The sequence below is a fragment of the Diplotaxodon limnothrissa genome, linkage group LG23 (assembly GCF_057381915.1).
Source record: "Diplotaxodon limnothrissa isolate DT_005_m linkage group LG23, D_limnothrissa_male_GT1.1, whole genome shotgun sequence".
NCBI classification, from domain to species: Eukaryota; Metazoa; Chordata; class Actinopteri; order Cichliformes; family Cichlidae; genus Diplotaxodon; species Diplotaxodon limnothrissa.
In genome coordinates, this window is record NC_140617.1 from 9,761,365 (window position 1) to 9,788,680 (window position 27,316).

The 27,316-nt window shown below is 39.7% G+C and overlaps 1 protein-coding gene across 3 annotated transcripts; it reads left to right on the forward strand.

Moving 5' to 3' along the window:
• Nucleotides 1–30: 30 nt before the first annotated feature.
• Nucleotides 31–25,692, forward strand: LOC146607548 (AP-1 complex subunit sigma-2-like). 3 transcript variants are annotated; one of them, XM_085347277.1, is made up of 6 exons: nucleotides 31–209; nucleotides 4,812–4,920; nucleotides 5,022–5,159; nucleotides 7,622–7,652; nucleotides 22,356–22,364; nucleotides 25,583–25,692. In XM_085347277.1, exons 1-6 carry the CDS (start codon nucleotides 31–33, stop codon nucleotides 25,690–25,692), a joined length of 576 nt encoding a protein of 191 aa, XP_085203403.1. The 3 variants fall into 3 exon arrangements, with proteins under 3 accessions (XP_085203403.1, XP_085203404.1, XP_085203405.1); XM_085347278.1 differs by lacking the exons at nucleotides 7,622–7,652; nucleotides 22,356–22,364; nucleotides 25,583–25,692 and adding exons at nucleotides 16,473–16,535; nucleotides 19,251–19,286; XM_085347279.1 differs by lacking the exons at nucleotides 7,622–7,652; nucleotides 22,356–22,364; nucleotides 25,583–25,692 and adding an exon at nucleotides 10,645–10,692.
• The last annotated feature ends 1,624 nt before the right edge of the window (nucleotides 25,693–27,316 follow it).

The following is a 27,316-nucleotide window of genomic DNA, read 5'->3' on the forward strand; positions in this document are numbered from 1 at the left end:
TCTGGTTTTTGTGTCATCTCTTCATTTCAGATGCAGTTCATGCTTCTTTTCAGTCGGCAAGGCAAGCTTAGGCTCCAAAAATGGTACGTGCCTTTGTCTGATAAAGAGAAAAAGAAGATCACCAGAGAGTTGGTGCAGACAGTCCTGGCACGGAAGCCTAAAATGTGCAGCTTTCTGGAGTGGAGAGACCTTAAAATTGTGTACAAGAGGTGGGTAGGAACTGGACTTGTTTCTGAACAAAATGTGTTCTGGTTGAACGCCCTCAGAATAGAATATTTTCACACGTCCCTGGGCAATTCATAGGCCCGTCATTCATAGACATGGCTCTGCTGGGGAATCAGGAGAGTGTTACCAAAGAGATGAAGGCATCATCATGACAGCACTCAGACTACAACAAGAAAGAGCATTAATTTAGTCTCATTATATCCTGTTGCTGTGCCAACGGACAAGGAGGCAGACTGCTTGTGAACCGGAGTGACCCCACTGGGATGGACTAACAGAGCCCCTGAACTGCTGATCAGTCTGCAACCATTGCCCCACCACACAGATGTTTATGTCCTCAGTTAAATTCTCACTAAGTGTTAATAGTTCTTAGTATTTTTTTTACATATGTAAAAGATAGATGTAGCAAATGTGATATTACCCATTGGTTTAGGACATTTTGAAGGACCGCTGCTAGGATTTTGACCATCACTGTGTTGGGTTTTTGGAATCAGAAGTGACCACATGTGAACAACAGGGTGGAGTACTAAGTTATCAGTGTGTTATTAGGCCTTGTTAGCAAGCCATTTCTTTAAATGATACTGGTGGATTACCAATCGGTGCTAAGTAACAACTTAAGAAAAAAATCTAAAATTTCACTCAAATTTAAATTGACTGTATAAATGCATGGTGTTTGATGGCCTTGGTTTGGAGCCACAGTATCTTGGTACCTTGCAGTTATTGAGTCGACTATGAGCTCCTCTGTATCTCTTCTAGAGACAAATGTGAGGACGTCTGTGTGACAGCTAAAGCTTGTCTTAAATTGGATTGTGCAACAGGACAATCCCAAGCATAGCAGTAAAATCTCATGGTTATAGCCACTGTGACATTGCCTGTTAGTTTGTAGAAACTGATTTGAAGCCTGATTTGAAGCCATGAGTTTAGTATTTTGGTAACTCTTCCCTCAACATGATAGCCACAGCCTAAAGCACGTTCAGCTTCATCATCTATTTTACTCTAAATGGGACCATAATTTATAATATGAATATCAAGTTGGTTCGAAGAAGGTCTAAAACCAGTGACCAAGATCATAAACTTACCGGGAAAATGTATGCTTAGTTTGTAGATAATGTGAACTGTTGGGTAATTTTCCCAAAGGGAGGGAGGGAGACAGGACAAAAGACACGCTGTGGAGGAGAGCCAGAGATTAATGACAGCTAATGATTAAATGCAGAGACTGAAAAGAAGTGAATGAACAAGAAGGACTCGGTGCATCATGGGAGGCCCCCAGAGGCCTAGGCCTATTGCAGCATAACTGAGGGATGGTCACCTGATCTACCTATAAGCTTTATCAAAAAGAAAAGTTTTAAGCCTAATACTTAAAAGTAGAGAGGATTTTTGTCCCCTGAATCCAGACTAGGAGCTAGTTCCACAGAAACCCTGGAAGCTCTGCCTCCCATTCTACTTTTGAATACCATATGAATGACAAGTTAGCCAGTAGTCCAAGTGCAAAGTGCTCTATTTGGTTGATATATTATTATGATGTCTTAAAGATAAGATGGGTTTGGTTATTCAAGACCTTGCATGTGATGAGAAAGAGAATAAGTGATTCTTGATTTAACAGGGAGCCAATGAAATGAAGGCAAACATAGAAATATGTCAGAATTCTACAGAATTCTGGATCAACCGAAGCCTTTTCGAGGATTATTTAGGACAGCCTGATAATAATGAATTAACAGTAGTCCAGTCTAGAAGTAATAAATACAAGAACTAGTTTTTCAGCATCACTCTGACACAGGATGTTTCTAATTTTAGCAATATTGTGCAATTGCAAGAAAGCGGTCCTACCTTTTTGTTTAGTATGTGCATTGAATGACATATCCTGGCCAAAAATTACTCAGACATCCCTCACAGTGTTATTAGAGTTCAAGGTAATGCTATCCAGAGTAAGCATCTGGTTAGATAATATTTTTAAAGCTGAGTACAGTAACCTAATTTTTATCTGAGTTTAAAAGCAGGAAATGAAATGCCGTAAATATCTTTAAGACATTCCTACATTTTAACTAATTGCTGTGTGTGATATTTGGCTTCAGGGATAGATAAAGCTGGGTATCATCTGCATAGCAATGAGAATGTATGCTATACCTTCTAAGTATACTGCTGAAACGGAGCACGTATAATGTAAATAGAATTGGTCTTCTTTTCTTTTATGCATGAGACAGATTTCTGGATTGTTTAGCTCTGGCTAAAAGTTTCTTTGCAGAAAGAAATTGTCTAATTTTGAGCAACAACATGGATCTGTATGTTGACACTAATGCATCAACCAACAGCCTGTCAGTGTGTAGACGTGTAACTTGTAACACTGAAAATTTCTCTGTATAATTTCTCACATCTTACAGTAATTTAGATGCTTGCAAGCATCGGTTTAAAACTGATCTTCATATTTTCTTTAAATGTGACAGAGAAACAGAGCAAATTAGAAGCAAATAACGAAGCTTAATATTAGTTTTTAACAAATGACTGATTCTTCCACATGCATTTTTGTTCTTTTGAGCTGAACCAGGACCAAAATCTCAGTGAGTTTAATAGAAAGCTGAGAACTGAAACTGTGCCTAAATTCTTAAAATGCATGCTGTTTCCCATCTGATATGTCAGAATTGATCCAGGATCAGAAACAAGGATGGATCCTTTGCCAGTGGCACTACTCATGGTGATATTTGGTGCCAAATTAAACTGTCCGTAGCTCTAAAACGTAGCTCAAAGCCAGCAGTGGGTAAAAAACCTTTCTGACATAATTATGCAAACACATTTTGGGCTAATCTACTTGTAAATCTGATTCTTACCAAAAACCTTTGAGAAGCACGTAGTCCAGTTTGTTAACACTTGAGTTATTTTGAAGCCTGTATTTACAATTTTCACATTAGTTGTTTAACTGGACATAAACACTGCACGAATAGAATCACCAGTCACATTAAAAAAAAAAGGCTTTTGGTTTATAAAAGTGCTTGAAGTTACATTTTTATTATGCATGTGAGAAGTTATTTGACTTTTCTGCTTCATTATGGCTCAATCCAACATGAACAGCTTCTCTGCACGTGCTATCAGGGTGCTGAACAATTCTAGTGCACCGTGATTGGATAATATGTTTCCAGGCTCAGATGTTGATTGGCTCTTTGAATGTTGGGCTGCTGCCATCTTTACAGTTTCACAGTTCTCCCATAAATTTCTTTAAGGCTTCTCCTTATATGTCAACTGTGATTGGATGCTTTGCCAGCAGAACTCATGCTGATATTTTTCCCAAAGTAGACTAAATTGAAATTCAAAGTGTACCTCCAAGTAAGGCTCTAAACTGTCTGCCACATGTGAAATGTTAATATAACCCTTACTTACGTGTTAAGCAACATTCTATAAAGATGTCTTATTGAAGACTAATCCACTTATAAAACAGGGGGACCTGTGCCATCAGGCTGCCAATGCAACATAAAGATGTTCTTTACTTTGGGAGCCTTCTCTACACAGAGTGTGCATTATCTTTTAAAGCGTTGACTTGTTTCTGGAGTGAGTCAGCTCCAGTAAAAATGCTGTCTCACTGCTCTTTTGTAATGACTGAACCGAGCCCTTTGTGCTTCCTGCTTGGCTACACCTTGCATTAATTTTCACAAACTGTAGACAAAGATAGACAACAGCTCGAAACAATCAAGAATTCACCACCAGAAAACAGCCTGGCTAATAAGCAGCTTTGCTGTTCTCTGTGACCTCTGCGAGTATTGTACACTTGTCTTTTTAAGAATCTGCAGCCCTGTCCATTGTGTCCTGCTGCTCCTCTGGTTTCAGAGGATCAACTGACCAGCTCCTTTATTAGCCAATCATCACATGCCTAGTGCCTTAGGGATTATCAGGGATAAAGAACTATGGCAGAATGGGTCTTAACTGTTTCAGCCTTCTGCGTCCGGCTTCTGGCTTTTAAATGAATACCCTGTGCACAGTAAACAGCAGGCCTTAATAATAACGGAGAAATGCCCTCTCAGCACCATTTCAGTGAGACAGTACATCACTGTGAGAGCCTGTCGCAGCTTTACAAATGCCTGAAGTCTGCTCCTTGGCTTTGGCTATTTGATGGTGTAGTTTTCACAACGAAAGATTGTTATTTAAAGGGATAGTTCACCTCAAAATCTAATTCATGTTATTTTTTCTCTGGGCTGTAGTGATGGTTATCTTTTTTGGGTGTACGGCATGCAGTTTTGGAGACATCAGCTGTGGAGATATTTGCCCTCTCTTGATTATATCGAAGACCCTGAGACATTTAAAGGACACAGCAGCCTCCTTCATGCACTCTGGCAGGAAATATAGACTCTATAAATCACACAGCAAATGCAATGCATGTTGTACTACCCTGTATATTGTTTCGACTATGTAGTTTTTCCTATTTTAGCCTTTAAGAATGAATGAAAATAACAGCCTCCACTGTGCTGATGGGGATGACTTTTTCTACTTGACAGTTGTAATTAAAACAACAGTTTTCATATGAAACTTTCTCAGAATTATTTTTCTGAGAAAGCAGGGAACGAACTTTTTCAGTTGAAGTGAATTTGCTTCTCGCTGTGTTGCAGATATGCCAGCCTGTATTTCTGCTGTGCCATTGAGGACCAGGACAACGAGCTCATCACGCTGGAGATCATCCACAGATATGTGGAGCTGTTGGATAAATACTTTGGCAGTGTGCGTTTGTGATGTCTGACTTCCTAATATTATTCTTAGTTATAATTCCCACGTGCTGAGCTGTTCATTAATGTTTAAAGTTATTGCATGTTGGTCACCAGGTTTGTGAACTGGACATTATTTTTAACTTTGAGAAGGCCTACTTCATCCTGGATGAATTCCTGCTGGGTGGAGAAGCTCAAGAGACGTCTAAAAAGAATGTGCTGAAGGCCATCGAGCAGGCTGACCTGCTACAAGAGGTAAGATATGTGATAAAACCACCATGGGAACAATAACAGTTTCAAATACTACATTTCTGGTAAAGATATTTTACACTAGTACACCACTATTTCCTATGTATATATTATATTATATTGAGGATTTCTGGAAATCTGGAGACATCCCCAGTTATTGGTGGTGGCAGCAAGTAAGGTTTAATACTTTTTGGCTCAGTTTGCAAGTCATGCATTAAAGCCAGTCTTTAGACAAAAAACATTTTGTAGTAGTTATTTTTCTTTTAGTCGAGGGTGGATTTAATCCAAGTATGGTAAACTGGTCTGTGATTGTTTCTTTTATTGTTTTATTGCATTTAATCACTACTTCTCAAAAAAATTATTTTTAATTCGCTAATGAAAATATGTGGATGAAAAAGCATGTTGTGGCTTTTCTAAGAAAGAAATATGTAGCTTCTTCTTCTTTCTTAGAAAAGCCACAGTGCGTAGGCCAGCATGGGGGAGGTGACCCACTGGTGGAAATGCTGAAAGTGGTGTAGAGAGGACAAGCAGCAATCTGGCAGCCAGAGACCATGGGAGTTTGATGAAATGTAGTGATTTGTAGACAGGTGAAATGGGTGATTAAAGAGTCAAAGTGATTGAAGTGACTGCCAGTGGAAGCAGTGACATATAAGCTAGTAAATACATGGTTATCAACCTATTTGGAACGTGGAACAGCTGCTTTGTTGAACAGCTGTCAGCTACAAAGCTGCTCCATGAGCGAATCGTTTTATATCGTTTATCACCAGGTTATTATCTCTCTGAAAATCTTTATGTCTATGGTGAAAATAAAATGTGTTTATAGTTCGAAGGGAGATGCATGAATTGTCTCTATGAAATTGCAGATATTTTTAAAAAGTCTTTCCAAGACCCTGAGATTGTTGTTCAGATATACTCCAGTGAAAAAGACAGCTACAATCAAAGGTTTGTAGCTGAGAATGTCAGACTTTCAATTTTGTAAATAATGAGTCTTCCCGTCTGACAACACAAAGTTACTGAGACCTGCAGACTAAACCAGCCACAAAGTCACTTTTTCTGTGGTTTTTTCTTCTTGTTCCATTTCTCACTGCAGTGTCATCAAGTGATCCTCTAATAAGATTCAGTCAGTGATTTCCTGTAAAAGCTCCATAATAGAATCCATTCTCAGCTTCTAATGCCAAGCAAACATTAAGAAATACTGGTTTTGCATCGGTAACTGCTGCAGCCTTAAATAGAAAAGCTGATATTTTGACTGCCTTATTTTCTTTCATAGGTATGCTGTCATAATGGTGGATGATTGTAGTTTCATCAGACCAATCAGAATGAAATAAAAAGATAGAAGAGAAGAAGTGAAGGGCTTCACCAAGGAGCAGTATCAGACAAATAAGGATTATTTTGAAATACAGGTCATGCAAAGCTACTCTACTAGAGTCAGAAAAAAATATGGAGCTTGAAATCAGCACCATTGGTCCACGTTAATTAAATTAATGTGAGGATTATAGTTTTTATTGTAATAGTTAAATTTCATGCAGCACGGTGGCACGGTGGTTAGCACTGTTGCCGCACAGCAAGAAGGTCCTGAGGTCAATTCCACCATCAGGCCGGGGTCTTTCTGTGTGGAGTTTGCATGTTCTCCCCGTGTTTGCGTGGGTTCTCTCCAGGTACTCCGGCTTCCTCCCACCGTCCAAAGACATGGAACTTGTGGGGATAGGTTAATTGGATAATCCAAATTGCCACTAGGTGTGAATGTGAGTGTGACTGGTTGTCTGTCCCTGTGTGTTGGCCCTGCGACAGACTGGCGACCTGTCCAGGGTGTACCCCGCCTCTCGCCCTATGACAGCTGGGATAGGCTCCAGCGACCCTGAAAAGGATAAGTGGTAGCGAATGGATGGATGGATAGTTAAATTTCATATAGTAGAAGTAAAAAATGTTTCTTAGAGTTTACCTCAAAGTGACAGCTGATTTTACTTTACACTCTCCAGTCAACCCAGGAAGTTGTTCAGCTCTTTTCATAATGCTCGACTTGAGTTATTTATAGTGTTTTTAAAGCATTCACAAGAACTAATACTCAGATAAGTCTCACTGTTTTAGAGTCACGCAAAGAAACGTGGACCTCGTTACCCTCAACTTCAACTAGAACTTTCTTTACCCTTTATTATTTTTACAGAAGGTTCAATGTTGAGTTCTTGTGTCTTTCTATGTTGCATCACTTCCCTTAAGTAGAGGGAAGGCTCGGCACTGCTGGTGCTATATGTTTATTCTCTTTTTACACATTTTCTCACATTGGAGTCCTGATGATCATTTCTGTCTTTAATTTTCAGTGCTGCATGAATACAGCCCTCAGATGATTCATGCAGCCATATTTTTGAAAATATTTTGTGTCTTGCTTTTAGTTTGCTTGATCTTAATCCTGATTTCTGCTGACACATTTCTCCCTTTGCTTGTTTATTCTTTACTGTTGTGATTTGCAGAATATAGACTTTCAGATGCGCCTGTTTGCAGGTAACACTTTGTTAAAAAATCCCTATTCTGTAGTGTTAGATCTGTAGCTTTAGATTCACCAACACAATGTTAAATCCAGCAGAAAAAAAAGATACCAGCAACACCAAAGTCTCAAGTGTCATCAGCACACTTTGAATTTTGAAGTTGCTGATATGTTTTCTGCCTCATACTGACCCTATATCAACTCCAATGTCTCTGATGTCACTGTAAACCTAACCAGCAACATTTAATGTGACGAATAGTTACACAAAATTGCTTAAAAATAAAATAGCATTCAGTAGTTTTTAATGAAGAGCCTACATTTCTAAGTTACTTATAAAAGTTTCTGCACAGGCCTGGTTCAAGGTTGGATGTGGGCAGTGCTCAGGTTGTAGTCTTCAAACAAACCCTCATTGTATTCACTGCTGTGACAAACAGGACACTTCTGTTCTAGATTAGCATTTCATATAGTGGGAGCGTAATTATAGCATCAAAACCACAGTATCGCAGCAAGGGTCATTTTGACCATAAGCGCTGTCAGCAGGATACCAGTACACACTGATCACAGCTCCACAGCTGGTTTTTCACCCCACTCTCAATCCCGGGCACAATTAATGTTGTTTTGTCAGCGTCTGACGTAAAAAGGGCGATTTTACTAAACGGAATAAAATAGCGTTGATAGGTGTGGTTAGTTTTATCAGTGATTTACAAACGTTGCACTGTTTTCTAACCACAACAAAAACACGGTTCATTTCAATATGACATACCCAATGTGCCAAGAGCTCTGACTTCAGCAAGTGTACGGGACATGCAAAGAGACACAAAAGCACTTGTGACCCAGACACAAGAGCATGACAACAGCGGTATCTGGTATGGCAAAGTCAGTGGATACTTTACTACAGGCTTAAAATTCCATAAGTGAAATGCTGTTGCACATCCTTGGAATAATAACAAGAAGCACCTCCACTCACCCTGGACAACAAGAACTGCAGGGCGCAAAAAGAAAGTGTCCTAGAAGCCAGGGAGAAACCAGAAAGCATCAAAAATAGGCCATGTTTGTGCATAATATCATGACTTATGCATATTATATTCACATTTGTTTTATTTCTTGCAGTTTCAGTACAGTAAATCTATTTTAAAAGTTATGTTTTTCAAGATGGCACTTTGATTATTATTTTAAGCATTCAGTTTTTTCTCTTTTTAATAGAGCTATCTATAAAGACTACAGCTTCTGTTGAATTTATTTCAGCATATGACAACAATAGCATTTTCTGTATTAAATGCTAAAATAGCCAACACATTGACCATTGAGACAACTGTCAAATGTGTACATCTGTCCATGGTCCTGAAATTATAGCTATAGTTTTTTAACACAAATGCATTGATCAGAATAAAAACAAAAAGCACTTCCAAACTATCAAACCAATTCAGAACATCAAAATGAAAAATGGGCTGCTATTATGACTTCCTGTGCCTGCCATCCAGGATCCTATCCTGAAACTGATCAAGCCTTGATTAGTTTTAAATTGCAAAGATGAGTTGCACTCATCAGTGCTGATTGTCTCAGTATGATTTGAATATGTTGGCAGTCTGTTTCCGTTAATAATACAGACAGCAGTTATTTGCAGTCCTTCACCAATCTGCCTGCGAGTGGTTGCAGTCAGTCTGAGTTGGACCATGATTGTTTAGAGCACCAGGTGACCTATGCATTTGGCTTAAGATTGAAAGTGATCGCCCAGAGGCTGAACGTGTTGCCTCCTCAGCCTCTAGGTCACTGCAACTAGTGGGAATTGATTTCCAAAGATGCAACCATGGAGGTATCATTTTTTTCTTTTTCTTTTTTTTTTTAACTAGTTGCGAGGTTGCCATCCTACTTTACTCTAGTGTGACAGAATGCTAACCAAGTTTAAGTAGCTAAAGCTAAATGAATAATTTATAGTGCTTTATTTAACCAAGTAGTTTTTAGTAAACATTAAAAAAAAATCAGCATGTGAAGAAGAAACGGACATCCTGAACAAAACAACGTGAAGCACAGTCTCCAAGGTGACAGACCTTCGGCTCATGCCATTACCATGTGTGTGTGCTCCCACTGTTTATTGAATGTATAAAGATCAAAAGGTAACACCCACGGAGAGCTTCAGAAAAGAGCGGACTGTTCTCAGTTTTACCAATTTGTTCTGGCCAAGTCAGGAAACACTTCAATGTTTCGATCTAGTGGCTTTCATTGGAGCATGTCTGGTACAATGTAAGTCTAATCAGTCAGTTAGACAGCAGACTGATTGGTTTCCTGGATTTGTTTGTCGAACATTTAGTCTGTTAGTGCTCCAAAAGGCCACCGCTAATGAGTTCTAGGAAAGGAAATCAGGCCACGGCTGACAGCCCATTAACATCTACATGGATAAAAGTGATGTGAACCATGGAGAATTTCTGAGGAACACTTACTTTTTGTAAAGCATAAATAAAAAGATTTTATAAATGCTCCTATTAACGATTAAAATTGTTTATTTATTTTACAGTTTAATTGAAGTGAATTGACTAAAAAAATGGTTCTATCCTTTATATTTGATAGAAATAGAAATGTCTGTGAAGACATTCAGGAAATACGACAGATTAAAAAAAAGTTTGAAATTTCACTCAAGTTACAACTGAATATAAATTGGACCTAAGTGAGTGATGTGAAGCTGGAAAGCATTTAGAAGTCTGAATGTGGTTGTTTGCCATTAGTTGCGAGGCTGCTGCCACCACCCAGCCAAACCCATTATCCCAGAGGACAAACCGTAAAGCTGTTCATTGATTTATCGACAGCAGGACCATCAGATGGAGAACATACTGTACTGAAAGGCTTAGAGTAAGGCTTTTTCCTGTAAGTGTATAAAGTAGGTAGATCTTTAAAATGATTTAGCTGATTTTCTCACTTAGGAGGAAGTGAGTTCAAAATCTGAAGGGGACGAAGCCAAATCTGAGTAGGAGAAAGGGAATGAGGTCTCTGACTGGCTCAATTCTGTATTTATAGAGCCAGAGTGAAGACTGGGGAAGTTTGCCAAATGAGGAGATCTTATAAAGAACTAGAGTCCGTCCATGCCTCCATCCAGAGTATTGATAAGTACTAGACTGGTACAGTCAGTCAGTCAGCATGGGTTTCCAGTTCTGCGTGCCGTCAACTGCATGTACGCCTGTCAGTGTGACTGTCTCATAACTCTGAGTCTAGATACAGGCTGCGATCAAAGGGTAGTCCGACTCTGCCCATACAAAGAAGAAACCTTTGCCTCTTTTAAATTTGATTTGTTTCAATGTAAAAAAAAATCATCTTCCTCTGCACCTCTGGACCACACCCAGCGCCTGTGTGACTCATTTGGACCATTTGCATGTGTGTTCTGCAGTTACACAACCTAACCTAACATTACGCAAAGAGCAACTCCTACGTCAAACCAAATTCCTAAGGTGCATGCTCATTGTATTTTTACATTTGTGCAAGGTTAATTCATTCAGTACAAAGTTTGATGACTTTGCACGAAAACAAAAACAGGTTTAAGTTCCTAGTTCGGCTGTTAATTGTCTCATTAGGTGGTACACGTAATAGATTTGTCTGTTGTTGCTGATTCTACTATAAGGCAGGAGATTATGCATAAACCACCGGAACTGTAGCATGTGCCATCGTGCCCTCACTCACAGAGACATACCAACCCACACACTGCTTATCAACCACACTAACAGCTCTTTTCCACTAATACCTACTTGAGTTGGTTCGGCACGGCTCGACTCAGTTTTTAGGGATTTCCACTGAGTTGTAGTACCTGGTACCGGGCACTTTTTTTAGTACCTACTCGGCCAGGGGTCCAAATGATCTGAGGCAGTCTGAAAATATAATGCCAACAGACTGCATGGCACAGATTGACGTCACTCAATGAGTCATGAGTCTCTATCATGAAAATCAAAACCACCATTATTTAAAAAAACAAAAACATCCCCTAGCAAAGATAAATTGGCTTCACGAAAAATAATACCCTCATCCCCGAGTCTGCCAAAAAGCCATACACCGTGTAGCAGATGTCCTCCTTTGTTGAGGCTAGGGCTGCCACAAACGATTATTTTGATAGTCGACTAATCAGATCATGCATCCATTGGACGAACAACGTACAGCTTATTGCACCAGCATGCATCTGCTCTTATATAACTATCATTAGCTTACAGCTTGCTATCTAAAATATAACAGGACACCGGAGTATATTCTCGAGCATCTCACACTTCTGATAATCAGTTGTCTGCTTGACGTTTATTCAGCTGTGTAAAAACTATAACTTTAATCTCAGCCAAACCGATTTACTCAGGAACAAATAAAATACTGAAAAAATCCAAACAATAACATTTTTAAGTTATCTAAGTGACTTATACAGTGGGGCAAAAAAGTATTTAGTCAGCCACCGATTGTGCAAGTTCCCCCACCTAAAATGATGACAGAGGTCAGTAATTTGCACCAGAGGTACACTTCAACTGTGAGAGACAGAATGTGGAAAAAAAAAAATCCATGAATCCACATGGTAGGATTTGTAAAGAATTTATTCGTAAATCAGGGTGGAAAATAAGTATTTGGTCAATAACAAAAATACAACTCAATACTTTGTAACATAACCTTTGTTGGCAATAACAGAGGTCAAACGTTTACTATAGGTCTTTACCAGGTTTGCACACACAGTAGCTGGTATTTTGGCCCATTCCTCCATGCAGATCTTCTCGAGAGCAGTGATGTTTTGGGGCTGTCACCGAGCAACACGGACTTTCAACTCCCGCCACAGATTTTCTATGGGGTTGAGGTCTGGAGACTGGCTAGGCCACTCCAGGACTTTCAAATGCTTCTTACGGAGCCACTCCTTTGTTGCCCGGGCAGTGTGTTTTGGATCATTGTCATGTTGGAAGACCCAGCCTCGTTTCATCTTCAAAGTTCTCACTGATGGAAGGAGGTTTTGGCTCAAAATCTCACGATACATGGCCCCATTCATTCTGTCCTTAACACGGATCAGTCGTCCTGTCCCCTTGGCAGAAAAACAGCCCCATAGCATGATGTTTCCACCCCCATGCTTCACAGTAGGTATGGTGTTCTTGGGATGCAACTCAGTATTCTTCTTCCTCCAAACACGACGAGTTGAGTTTATACCAAAAAGTTCTACTTTGGTTTCATCTGACCACATGACATTCTCCCAATCCTCTGCTGTATCATCCATGTGCTCTCTGGCAAACTTCAGACGGGCCTGGACATGCACTGGCTTCAGCAGCGGAACACGTCTGGCACTGCGGGATTTGATTCCCTGCCGTTGTAGTGTGTTACTGATGGTGACCTTTGTTACTTTGGTCCCAGCTCTCTGCAGGTCATTCACCAGGTCCCCCCGTGTGGTTCTGGGATCTTTGCTCACCGTTCTCATGATCATTTTGACCCCACGGGATGAGATCTTGCGTGGAGCCCCAGATCGAGGGAGATTATCAGTGGTCTTGTATGTCTTCCATTTTCTGATGATTGCTCCCACAGTTGATTTTTTCACACCAAGCTGCTTGCCTATTGTAGATTCACTCTTCCCAGTCTGGTGCAGGTCTACAATACTTTTCCTGGTGTCCTTCGAAAGCTCTTTGGTCTTGGCCATGGCGGAGTTTGGAGTCTGACTGTTTGAGGCTGTGGACAGGTGTCTTTTATACAGATGATGAGTTCAAACAGGTGCCATTCATACAGGTAACGAGTGGGGGACAGAAAAGCTTCTTACAGAAGACGTTACAGGTCTGTGAGAGCCAGAGATTTTCCTTGTTTGAGGTGACCAAATACTTATTTTCCACCCTGATTTACGAATAAATTCTTTACAAATCCTACCATGTGAATTCATGGATTTTTTTTTCACATTCTGTCTCTCACAGTTGAAGTGTACCTCTGGTGCAAATTACTGACCTCTGTCATCATTTTAGGTGGGGGAACTTGCACAATCGGTGGCTGACTAAATACTTTTTTGCCCCACTGTATATCATGTTTAACCTGAGTAGCAAAAGACAGCAGTGGGTTTGAAAACGATTTGCCGGGAGTCCGGTGTTCTCAGCGGCTCTAGTGAGCCTTGAATCCCGGCTAACTATCGAGCTAGTGGGTAACAGACGTCTCCGAAAAAGTCGGAGTGCTTTTGAAAATATGTGGTGTCTTGATAAACTGAGCAGATATTTGAAGTTTACACAGCTACATTCTCGCCTGAAAATATGTTAAACGTTTATTTTGTGACCCAGAAAGAATAATAAGAGTAATATTAAAACTAACTAGCTGCCGCCATTGTTGGAAACTGAGCAGGGCCGCGCTATGAATTCTGGGACACAGCTTCTTCTTCTTCGGGGTTTAACAGCAGCTGGCATCCTTGTACATGCAGTGCTGCCATCTTCTGTTTCAGTTCGTTATTACACTCTTAAATCCTACTACTTATTCCTGCAGCTTTTGTGATCTTACAAAGCTTCAAACAACGCATCGACGATTTTAATAGTCGACGTAATCGTGACTAGTCGACTAATCGTGGCAGCCCTAGTTGTGGCATTCATGGCCTCACAGGCATCACAGGACTTTTGACCGCATTGCTATAACAACCCTACACAATTTGGTGGTACTCAGTTTTAATGGAAAACAACAGAAACCAAGTTGAGTTGAGCTGAGTCAATACCAGTGGAAAAGGTCTATTACTGCCAGATTTGGTCACCTTTTTGACACTTTGGTCAAGGCCTTAGATCCATCGGAGCGGTGCCTGCAGAGGTGAATTGCTGCCGCTGAGCAATCCAAACACAGAAATAATGGAAGTTGTCCAGAGGTGCAAAACTTGATGATCATGAAAGGAGATTGGACAAATTTGAGGTCAGGTAAGGTTTTCATTTTGATCGCACCTCGTACGTGACACAACATGAGGGTCATAACAGGCACCAAGTCAGTTTTGAATGTTTAGACATGTCTGAGTAGACTACCAGGCAGCATAATCCGAACCTTCCTACTTTTGCTTTGGTCGATTCTGATTGTAAATTTTGATTACTGTAACGTTATTGCAGAAAATTAAAACTATTAATTCTTGTCATTTAAATTTTTTCTGGGATTTTAAATTGAAACAAATATGCTGCCTGTGTGAAGACCAGCTGTTGTTCTAACAGCACTGAATGAAACTGTTCAAATTTATGATTTCTGAACAATGAAACTACGCTATAAAATTATTATATAAGCATTTGTACTAATACTGTTCACTTTCATTCATTCTTATTAATTGCCAATATATATTGAGACAGATAGATTGCTTTTTTTTTTAATAATTACAAATCCAGAAGAAAAGACCAAAACCAAAGTGACGCTCTCTCCATGTTTGCTGATGTGGTTGATAGCTGTCACAACAACCACATCTGTGCTTAAAAAAATAAAAATCTTATGAATATAAATATGTTTTAATAATTATTTAAACATTTAAATAATTATTTGTAGTTCCTATCAAACTTTGCTCACTTATTATAAATATTAGCATTTTTTAGGACTACAGTGGAACCCCGACTTACGAATACCCCATTTAACGAAAAATTCAAGTTACGAAGGCACTTAACTGCAATATTTCTGCCCGTGTTATGGCAAAATGCCCGCGTAACGAAATCCGCTGGCTCTGATTGGCTGAGCCCAGAATGCCTACAATGCCCACAATGCCCTCCGAATCATGTGACAACCCCTTTGGCTTTCGTACTTGCGCTTCGCTTTTCCAGTTGAGCGACGTATTGTTGTTGCAGTTAGCAATTAGCCTATAACCTATCGTTCACTCAAAAGGCGCGATGGGTGCTTCGACTTACGAAAGACCCTCGGGAACGAATTAATTTCGTAAGTTGGGGTTCCACTGTACTTTGGGTGTAGAATAATACACGTGGTGTGGTACAAACTGTTTCCAGCAGCGTAATGGTGTTTGTTGGATTACCTTAAAGTTAACGACAGGATGATTATTTGGGATCATGAAGGAATCTGTCACACAGTGGAGCTCTGAGACACAGAGGAATGAGTCAGACCAGTTCATCGATGGTTTTGGTCTTTTCACAGTGAGAATCAAGAATGTCACCAGCATGAAAACCAGCGCTTGATAATTAGTCACTATTCTGATGCCTCTTGTTTTTTTTAGTTATTTTAAATTCAGGAGAGCAATCACATCAAATTAAAAGCGCTCCTGGTGATTGAGAAACTGTTTAGTTCACAAATTTCTTGACAGTGTAATTCAGTAATCAGGCTACTCAGCAGGAAGCTTTAACACCACAGGGTAACAGTGGAACATCAGATGATAAACAAACAGACAAATCAGGCTCCATTTTAATTACTTTAGGGGCAAGAATGTTTCATTTTAATTTTCCTTAAATTTAAACTTATATTAAGTTTGTGGATACTAAAAACTGCAGGTAAAAGTGATGCGGGAGGAGCTGGGCTCATTCTGAGTTAGGTCCTTGTGCCTTTAGGCATTAGTAAGTGCATAGTGCAGTAATTACATGGAAAACATACCACAGGGGATTTGGTTGAAGCGATTTCAATAAGCCTTTAATGAAATATTTCTCAGGAGCTGGCCATTACTTTGGTGCCAGGAAGGAGATCTTCTTTTGGAATAATGATGCCTCAGAAGGTTTCCAGCCCTGCATGGGAGACATCAGAGATAAATTGAGCAGAGCCATCGCCACAAAGAGGGCACAGTTATTGTGGTGGTGCACGGTTAATCTCCTACTCCCTCAGCAGAGTCTGTAGATGTGTAGTACCCGCATTGTAGGTTGCTGAGAGTCGTGACGACGGTGTATCATACTTACTTTGTCCTTGTAAAAATGTTTGCCTCACAGGTATGGTGGTTCCAAATATGGCCTCTGAGTCTTCTGGTCTTTTCCAGAATTAGCCCTGCTAAGGTGAATGCGTCGTGTCTGTGGATTTAGGCTGTGTGTACCGCTAGAGCCCTCATGTCTCAGTGTTTTAACTGTGTGAACTAATCAGCCACAACATTAAAACCACTGACAGTGAGGTGAGTGACACTAATTATCTCATCACAGAGGCTCCAAGCCCATTGTTCCTTCAGTGGTCTGGTTTCAGTCATTATGCAAAGGTACTGTTTATAAGGTTGGGAAAACCTGCAGTCAGCTGAGACTGAAGAAGTCACTTAGATGAGTGACGAAACGTTTCTCCCACTGAAAACGCTACGTTCAGATGAACAGAATCAACTTTGGAGGATTTACTTACCTGGATGATTGAGCATGCATCAAGACATAATGCACTACTGACCCCAAAGGTGTCACTTTATCAAGTAGATGCTGTTTGTCAACCACTAAACAACAAAGACAGAAGAAAAGCACTACTGGTCCAATGCATGGCGTGCAGTGCAGTCTACTGTGCGAATAGGAGAAACGTTTAAAGCCATGGATGACTGCTACCATCAGAAAGTTTGGAAAAATAGGAGAAAACGAGGTCCAAACTCTGCCAGGTAAAGTTATTCTACTATAACCACACAGTCATATCAGAGCGGGGGCCACATTTGAGGAATAGTCAAATTGCTCCCACTCTTATCCACATCTTTAATACGATAAAGAGTAGAGAAACATACTTGCAGCTATACAGTTGAAACAGCTGTGAACCTCTAATATGTAGCACAATAAGATGATTCCCATTTCAGCAGTTGATTGGCTCTTTGGAGCCATCTTTGTTATTACAGAATTCTCTAATAATTTGTTTGTAGTACACAGCTGTCAGTACCTACTAAAAGTGGTCCAGGGAAGGATGATCAGTGACAGGAAGAATTTAAGAGAAAGACATGGGACTCAAAAAATCTTGAATTTTCAAAACCTCATTTTGGTGTGAAGTCAGCAAACATTTTAAGCATTTTTTTTTACCGGACCTGACCGGTGATTCTGTTCATGCTGCGTCTATTGAAAATAATGTTAATTTAGATAAAGCTTTAAAATAAATCAATGAAAAGGATCCAAGATGCCTATGAGTAGCAAGACATGTTTCTAGAGGGGCTTTGCTAGTGCACAGGAACCATGATCTAATTTAGTCTTGCTGAACTGCTAAAATCTCCTACAACTCACACATGAGTGGAACAGCTGAACCGTGGCGCCATGGAAGGAAGAGGCCTGGACTGCACTGTTTACCTGCAGAAAGATGGCACCTGGACACAATATGGGAAGAAGGCAGCCCTGTGGGAGCAGCACAGTGATCTGTGTTATGTTCTGCTGGGAAACACTGGGAAACATTTTGACTTTTACTGGAATGCTGTTGCAAACCACATACACCCCTCTATGACAGAGATGTTCCCTGATGGCGGTCACTTATTTCTGCAAGATAATGGGTCCTGTCATAGTGAAGAACAAGTACAGGAAGATTTTAAAGAACCAAAGTCCAAGATCCCGATTAGACTTATACATTCCAAAGATTTCAATCTCCAAGATGAGTTGATAAAACACATTAAATATATGAAGGTCCACCTCAAAACTTCCAACATATAAAGAATGTGCTGTGAACGTCTTGGTGTCTGATACCTCAGGAGAAATTCTGAAGTCTTGATGAGTCAGAGCTGTTTCGGTGGCTTTTAATGTTGTGACTGATCGTTGTCTGTGTGTAGCATAGTTCGTGCTGGTTTAGACGGTCTTCCTGGTCTCGTTCATCGACTCCTTTTCACAGTAACCAGTCGTTTAACTCTTAAATTACATGTTTACACTGGAAACTGAGGTCTGTCCTTTGGTGCGTTCACGCCAGACATGAAGCAACGTCTCACCTTGAGTTACTCATACAAATACGGGTGCATTGAAAAAACACAAATGTTCGCCGCTAGCAGCCTACAAGAAGAGGAGGCGTACACTCAATAGCTGGAATCAAGTTACACTTATCTATTTTCAGAACATATCATGAACTCCTACAGTTTTGTTTTTCTCCAACTCTGTCTCCTTTTTTTTCATGGATGTAAAAGTGACGTTGAGCCATGCAATTCGATCTCCCCTGACATGCGTCAGTAAGCTCAATTGGTGACGTTCAGAGCATCACAGCTGATGAGGTTTTGCAACACAGTGTGAAGTGAATTTTTTTGCAAAACTTTAAATAACCTCATGTGGATGCAAGTTTTAAACGCATCTTATCACTTTGCCTGCATTAATTCACCTCTTCATGTTGACTTGATATGTAAAAACTTTGCTTCGTGTTTGGAGTGAACTCATCACTAATCTGTCTTTATTCTACTTTCATATGTTAACATTTCAGTGACGCTGTCCACTACTACGACTTGTATGATTACAGCTATGTTGTACCTGCTGTGAGATAACGTTTAATAAGTTAGACAGTGTTTGTACTTTCACGCTGAAAATGATTGTTTCACCTTTGGGAGTTTTTTCTTTAATAAGGTAAGACGGAAAATGGGTACGTTTTTTCTAGAATTAGCCACACTTATGTATTACCAGCTTTTAAGCTAAGCCAGAAAGCAAACATTTGCCAAACTTTCCTTTGAGAGGAAAAGAGGAAACAATGGTGAGAGTCTTTTGTCCTGCCTGCTGCTCTGTCTCCTGCACGTTATGAATGAAGTGGCTGTTGGAAGCAGTATTGCCTTTGTTTACTAAGCTGTGTGCATTTCTCTCCTCCAGCCCCGTCATGAGTACTTTAATGTGCCTGTGTACTGATTGGCTGCCACCGCTGCTGCTGCTGCTGCTATCCACCTTGCATGCTGAGCTCCTCAGTGCCTGGCACCTTCCTTTCTGCACGCGGCACCTGACATTGTCATTGGTTTGGGGGTGTAACAGTATTTTCAGTTTTCATTCATTTTCATACATGACAGTCATGATACAATATTATCAAATTCAAATTTAAAACAACCATGAATGGAAGCATTTACACAAAGAGATCTGCATCCTGTTTATGGGGCGTGAAAACGTAATCAATATTGTTATCGATCCATTTGATATTTTGCGGTGATGCATTGTCACATGCCTGTCATTGCTCCACTGAACTCTTTGTATCATTTCAACAGTTTCCTTGTTATTGTTGTAAAGCAGCAAATTAAGTGCCATCATGACCCAAAAATAAAATATTAACAATAATTTAAAGTGGACCTATTATACTGCAGGAGTCTGCATGAAAACTCTTAGATTAAACGCTTTTCTGGGTCACACTGAATAAAACTTAAGAGTCTGTTTTGCAAATTTTGGTCATTCCAACTCTCAGAAAGGAGGTAACCCAAGTATACATGTTGGTTTGTGGTTTCACAGTCAGATATGACCAAAATCTGATATCCCGATATAAAACATCTATCGTCCGATAACGATATAAATCACAAAAATTTTACATTTTCTGTAAATTCTGTGAATCTCGGGTAGCTGAAGTGTTTCCAGCTGGGCGTCGTGTATCTGGAGTCGAGTTTTTTACCGATGCATTAAATGACACATTTTTAGACATAGGTTGTAACTGCCGCCGTTTTCTTTGTGAGAATTTATTACACGGCGTGCTGCGGGGAAAAGCCTGTTCTAATGTTTAAGTCTAAGGTTTATTTTTTAGCACCTGACGGCTCCTTTTTTGCTTCTCATCGGTAAATACTCTGCATACTCTTTCACGTGATTCAGTTTATTTTGAAAAGTCTCAACAGGATCTTGAGCTTTATTGTGAAAGGTTTATGTAGAAAATAAACAAGCGGACACGTGATGGTGTTGCCATCGTTGTTGCTAACGACAACGCATAAAAACAGGCGCTTGTCCTTTGGTAGTGTGGTTATATTAAATATAAGAGAAAGAGAGAACTTTAGGAAATTAATATAGCCACTACAGTGACCATCAAAACGATGAAAAAATATTGCCCTAAACAGTTTATTTTGCAACAGCACAAAACAAACGATAGCGTAAAATGAAACGATAGACGTTTTTATATCGTCATCTGATATATATCGTTATATTGAACAGCCCTAGTCAGAGCCACGCCTTGCTCATTGCAACCAGTTTCAAAAAGAAGATGTGACGGCAAGAGCGTTCATCTCGAGAGACTTCCACAACCAATCGGTGATGTCACTGCTCTTTTATACCTCTGTGGTTGTTAAAAGAAACACTAGAGACAGTGTTTCTTTCTTTTAATTCCAGTTTGTTTCCTCCGCTCCTCTGCTTTGTGTTTTGAGCTAAAGCTAGCTTCAGGATATTTTGAACAAGTCAGGTCCAACAAACAGCGTCTCGCATTTAATTTACTTTTGGCTGCCGTAGTCATCCACTGAAAATCTGGCGTTGTGACAGCTTTGAGTCAAACTGTTTATGAAAATTGTGTAACAGAAAATAATAGGTCCACTCTAAATAGCAGTTCCACTTAGTAAATAACTTCTTCCGCTTCATAGCTGCATCACTTTCTGGAAAAAACGCATTAAGTTGACCTTGTTAATCATGATGGCATACAAGACTGATTTAGATTTATGTCAAATAAGAGATTATATCAGTTTTTTATGATAGATGTTCTTCACAAAATGTTTCTTTCATTTTTTTGTTCATTTGTGCTGTTTCTACTTGGTCTTTGGGCAAACAAGTAGTACAGGTGCTGACTGTGTTTTAAAAATACAGTTCAGTACTTTTAAAAGTATTTAATTATAAACACAGAGAATTTCAAAATTCTTGAAGTCCAGATCACAAAATACAAACCTGAGCTTTAATTAAACACAGACTCCACGCTCACCACTCATACCTGAGTCAGTATTACATCCATGAGGGGTTCATCCAGTTTTTTCATGTTTTTAACTTGTTTTGACTCACAGGTCATGTTTGTGGGAAGTGAATGCAATAGAAGTCATGTTCACCCATTTCTGTATCTCATCTGTTTTGCTTGTATCTTCTCACTCTCACATCATACGTATCTGTTTGATTTTTAGGTTTTTCTTTTTGCTGTGATCTTGTAAAACGTTCTTATGAGCGTGAAAATCAAACCAGTGTTCACACTGAAGCGCACAGTAGACGTTTTAATAGTTTTTAAGTGTCTGTCTCTTAATAAGCAGAGTTATTTTAAAAAATATTCACAGATCATGATTATTTCCTATTTAAATAAATATTAAAAAAAGTTTTTCAAGGTAAGTGGTTTCAGAGGAATTCTGCCTAAATGAATATTGTATTTGCAATGATTGCACGGATTAAAGATTCTTCGGGGTTTTATGTTGATTATAGACGTTAAAACGCTTGAAACAATTAGACCTACAAATATGTTTTCTATTATAAATAAATAAATATTTCATATGAAATGTCTTTTCTGTGGCTTGCTAATGAAAGCCAGCTGAATAAATGGACCCTCACTTTATTGATGTACGTAATGGATACATAATAAATTGTTTACGATTCTCTGTCACATCAGCACACTGGTGTCTTTCTTTAATATAACCGTTGTTCTCTGAGTTTATGGATTTCCCCCCTGTGGCTCTCTGAAATTGGAGGGTTTTTTCCACAGCTTTTATTTTCTGTCTGAATTGTGCAGAACGCCATTCGTTTCCCAGATTAACGGGTTTAGCCTACATAATCGGCAACGAGGGATTCATCACTCTGACAAAATATTTCCCCTGTGTGAAAAGTCTATAAAGGGTGATTAATGCAGAGTGGATGTTTCGAGGTCACGTCTGAACATTTTGCACTGAAAATGAAACCACAGACGCCACTGTGTGGAAGTGTTAGCTTAAATGAATTTTATGTCACTGCTCTGATGAATTTACTCTCTTTACTTTGTGCTGAACCTTTTTTTAGGATGCCAAAGTAAGTGATTCTCTTTGTTTCTGACACAAGCCCTGAAATTTGTTAACTACAACTTGTGACACTAGTTAGGGTAGAATTAGCAAAGTAGATGTGCATTAAATAGGATAGAGCCTGTCTGTCCTGTTATTTGTTTATTTATTCCAAGTTAGTGCATATATAAATGTGAGGGATGTTGAATGGTGAACATTTTTTCTATAAAATCACCAGTTTATTAACAAAACTGAAGTATGAGGTTGTGGGTGGCTCTTGCTTGTTCTGCTTTCACTTGTATTTAAATGTATTCCTTTGTAGAACAGCCAATAAAGTGTTAAAGAGCAGGTCAGGAAGTCGGGCCTTCTATGCATCCTATTGGCAAACCTCATATAGATCATGATGTTTTAAGATGCTTTAGACCCCTGCAAACCTGCAAGCTCCTTTGCACCTCAGCTCGTCCTTCTCTGACTGAATAAAGATTGAGATTGAGAGTAAAAGATAAATCAGCACCCAAGTACCTTAAACCTGCATTTTCTTTTTTAATTGACACCAGGGGCGACTCTTCTGGTCCTACCCGAGTCTATGGGAAAACGGGCCATGACTCACTTTCACTGTGCCCCTGATTAGTTGCTAGTTTCACGTCATACTGAATCAAAGATTAAGTTCATTTTTTCATTTTTATCTTTGTATTTTTAGAGTCAGAAAGGAGAATTAGCCAGGTTGTGCTCGTTGGCTGATGTCAAACACTAGTCATCTATAGTTGACGTTAAGGCTGCTGCTTCTGTTTTGTATACCTGCTGTGATTGTCTGTCGTGATGTCAGCCAATTTTTTTTCCCCTCATTTTAAAATTTTTTACAAATGAATAAAAACTCAAATTGACAGATGACAATATGACATCACATCAAGCACAGAAGCAAATGAACAGAAATAGTGGAGTGGAGGCAAAAAGGTGGATTTTATGTATTTCTTTAAATTTGCATGGCGTTTGGTCAGTGAGGATCAGTAGGTTGGACATATAACAGATGGGGATTGTGGGATCCTGAGGCTGGGGAGCCTGGACAGCTGCCCCATGACCCAGAACTGTTCTACTGGAGCACAAAGCCAGAATGGGTAGAAATAATCATCTATTTCAGTGGGACAGAGTGATGTTACTTAAACCCATTATGTTCATTTTATGAGTGGTGATGCTGTGAAAACACGTGTTTGTGAGATATTGGGGGGGGTAAAGGATGCAGATTGTTCTTAAAACAAGAGATGATGATCAATTATGACGTTTTTTCATTTGGCGTTAGTGATGGTTCTAAGGTGTGTTTGTAACAAGTACATAAGCTAAAATAATTTAAGTTGGTTATGAGTAGTTGGGCTAATTCAGAAGATATCAGATTCGGCTCTAGGAGGTGAGTGAAGTACAATAAACATACAACCACAGATATTGTGATTACAGTTATTATTTATAGTGAAAATAAAGTGCAATTACCAAATACCAATATTTACAAAATCTGCAGACAGGAAAAGATAAAACATAATTCAAGCTTGTAAAATATCCGCTGCACAGCGGTGCAGCAACCTCGTCCAACCTCTGGCAAACAATGTCCATAAAGTTTATTTCATGATTGATATAAGTCCAACGCGTATGACAGTCTAGACAGGTTGAAATTGGAAGTATGATGATCAGCACTAAGATTCCAAGACTGAAATCTCGGAAGTGAGATTTAGGGGACTGAAAACCAAGAGGGGAGAGTGTAGGCCGCAGCAGCCTCCTACCAGACCGCAGGAAGTTGTAGCTGGGGTTCTGGCTCGTTGGGCCTAGCTCGCCATCCAAAGTAGTGGTGTCGCTGTGGTCTCTCCAGGGCACCACTAGCCTGCACATTCACTACGTGCGATGTCACATACGAGCCCCACGCATCTACCCGCGGCGGTATCAAAATACTGTTGCTTCCATCCGCTAACGCCTCTCCCCCGCGTCGTTTCGAGGCGACAACCCGGAAGGCATATAATAGTGCCTCGCGAATAGGATTGGTCACAACAGGCACGTGCAGCCTCGCGGCGTGGCGTGCGTCATGACGCGTCACGATGCCTTCACGGACACGCTCCGGTTGGAATTTAAGATTCCGATTTAGTTATAGATGCAGTTCTTTTCATTTTTATGTGGGTTACATCCTCCCCGCCTTAACTATGCACGTCCCGTCGCATGTTAACCGCTAGACAACGTGAACAGACGAAGGACGGCTAGCATCATGGCCCAATGCATTGGAAAGACTATGCAACAAAGATAAGACAGGTGGTAGAGGGGGCAGTGTAATGTCTTTGTTGGGACACTTTCGACCCCTTAGTATCAACTGAAAAACACCACAGCCTACTGGAGTATGTAGCTGACCATGTACATCCCTTCATGACCACAATATCCATCTCCTGATGGCTATTTTCAGCAGGATGACCCATCATGACACAAAACTCAGATCATTTCAAACTGTTTTCTTGGATATGACAATAAGTTCACCGTACTCAAATGGCCTCCACAGTCACCAGATCTCAGTACACTAAATCTTGGGATGTGGTGAAACAGGAGGTTCAAATCATAGATCTGCAGCAACTGTGTGATGCTGTCATGTCAGTATGGACCAAAATCTTAGGAATGTTTTCAGCACTTTGCAGAATCTATGGCATGAATAACTGAGGTAGTTCTGAAGTGAAAAAGGGGACCAAACCCAGAGGACACGCCACCTGCTGGCCATTATAAAGAATGCAGGTTTAAGACCTATAAGTTACGAACGTCTTTAATGTCCAGTCCTATGTATCCTCACGGGGAGATCTGAGGACCAACAGAAATTACAATTTTATTTTGACTATATTACTCCCAACTTTCAACCATAACAGGCTATTTTTCTCTAAAATCTAAAAAAGGCCAAGAGGATGTGCAGAAGTCTATTATCCTCCCAGATTACTTGAGTTAGAAAAGCTGAAAGGTTAAAGGTTAGATTTTTGCCCAGTGGTGCCTAAAAACAGCCTAGCCCAGCTTAAATTCACTTTTAAAATCTTCATGTAGATTAATGTGGCTTTGATTAGATTTATAGTATCGAATGTAACAAGGCAATCAATCAGAATCTATTTTACAAGCAATCATTTCCTTAGAATATTTCTGTAGTGCTTCCACTGCTGATAACAGCAGATGAAACATGGTGTGTTTGTGTGCGCGTCCAGCTGAGCGCTTCACTGGAGCTGTGGTTCTTCTTTCTCGTCACAGGAAGCAGAGACCCCGCGCAGCGTGCTGGAGGAAATCGGACTGACATAAACACCATCTTCATCGCCATCCACACTCCCCCATCAGCCAGCTACTCTGCTGTATGTAGCTGATAACAGTTCACCTTTCAACACACACACACCAATATAATTTCCCTGTGCATCTGTGTAACACGACTCTGCCTTGTTTTCTACTGTTTTTAAAGACAAATGATGTAGCACTCTGTGTGTATCTCCTGCTGAGTTATTGATTTGTTTCAGTGTGATGACATTAACTGTTTACCGAGACACAAATCCAGCTTAATTAAGCTTCATGCTGCTTTCAAATCCACACCAGGACGCTGTGCTGAGTGAATTCCTGCTTGATTTTTTATTTATTTTTGGACGCTGATGCGATCTCTTTATTCAGTGTGAGGTGTTAGCAGTGTTCTGAATTTAAAATATGTTAGTTAAACCCAAAGAAGTGGCTGTAATACAAAGGCAAGTATTACATTAACAAAGCCAAAAAGTTTTGTTTTCTCTCATATCTGCATTGTGATAATCCTGAACTCAGTATATCCTACAGCCAGTATATTTATACTTTAATAAATGAGACTTATTTGAATGGGCCAACCCACTTTGATCTCATGCGAGCCACACTAGTATGCCCACGGCTCCTTTGTGCTCGAATTAAACTAAAACCTTCACCACCAGGGGCAGCAGTTTCAGATGTGTGCCGCTGATTCGTTAACCTTAAATATTTCTTTGGCCTGTACTGGACCCCCGGCCGCATGTTTGACACCCCTGCTTTTTTGCATCTTAAACTGAAATTACTGTGAAATAATTTGAAAACAGAAAATATGTGAAATTAAGAATTTTCTCTCAGTTTACCAGCAACCCTCGCTCCTATATTTGGTTTCTAAATGATGTTCCAATTAATGCTGAATGCCTTAATCACTCACTGATGTTACTATTGCATAACGGATATATTTGCATGCCACTGGAACTGAATTATTTATTTATTGTTTTTATTAATGTTTACAGTTTTTTCTTGATGTTTACTACTGTGATGATTATTTTGTTTTATTTTTATAAAAACATGTCACTGAATCTGTAGGTAACATTTTATAATAACCATCATATGCACACCGTAATTGGTACCTGATTGAACATTGATAGTGATTTAATGTTAACAAACAGTGAAATGATAATTAAGGATGTGGTTAATGGTTGGATGTTATAAATTTTAAACCACACAGTCAGAGCCCACAGCTTAATTAACTATCAATGTAGCGTTTAGTAGCAATGGCTAATATAAAGTGTTACCAAACATTCAACAACAGCCACAGTACAGATGAGGTGACATCGAGTTCCCAGAAGGTTTACGAGCCAGGATATGAACTCATTCAGCTCTTTGTTTCTTTACTGGCTAGTCACAGATTTTATCGTGATGTGATTTACAATGAATAGAAGCTATTACAGATGGTTTATAAAGTGAAGCACCTTCAGCATGAGAGCAGATTGTGTGTTATATTACCAGACATGTGTTTACATTATTATTGTCTGAAATGGACAAAAGAGGAAGGTTGTGTTTGTTAGTGTAGGTATTTCCTGTTCTTTAGTTCTCTGTTGTTGTCCACAAATATCTTTAAACCATGAGATTTACTTTCTTAATCAGTTAATCACAAACTTTATGTTATTGTGGCAACAGGGTGCACAGAGGATTAATGGGAGGTTGTGTGGAACAGCTGAAGGGACC

Bases quoted from the DNA above. Each gene is read 5' to 3' on its own strand.
- LOC146607548 (XM_085347277.1), top strand. From the start codon at position 31: ATGCAGTTCATGCTTCTTTTCAGTCGGCAAGGCAAGCTTAGGCTCCAA. The intron at 210-4,811 runs GTGGGTAGGAAC...GCTGTGTTGCAG, and splicing joins CTTAAAATTGTGTACAAGAG to ATATGCCAGCCTGTATTTCT. The intron at 4,921-5,021 runs GTGCGTTTGTGA...GTTGGTCACCAG, and splicing joins TGGATAAATACTTTGGCAGT to GTTTGTGAACTGGACATTAT.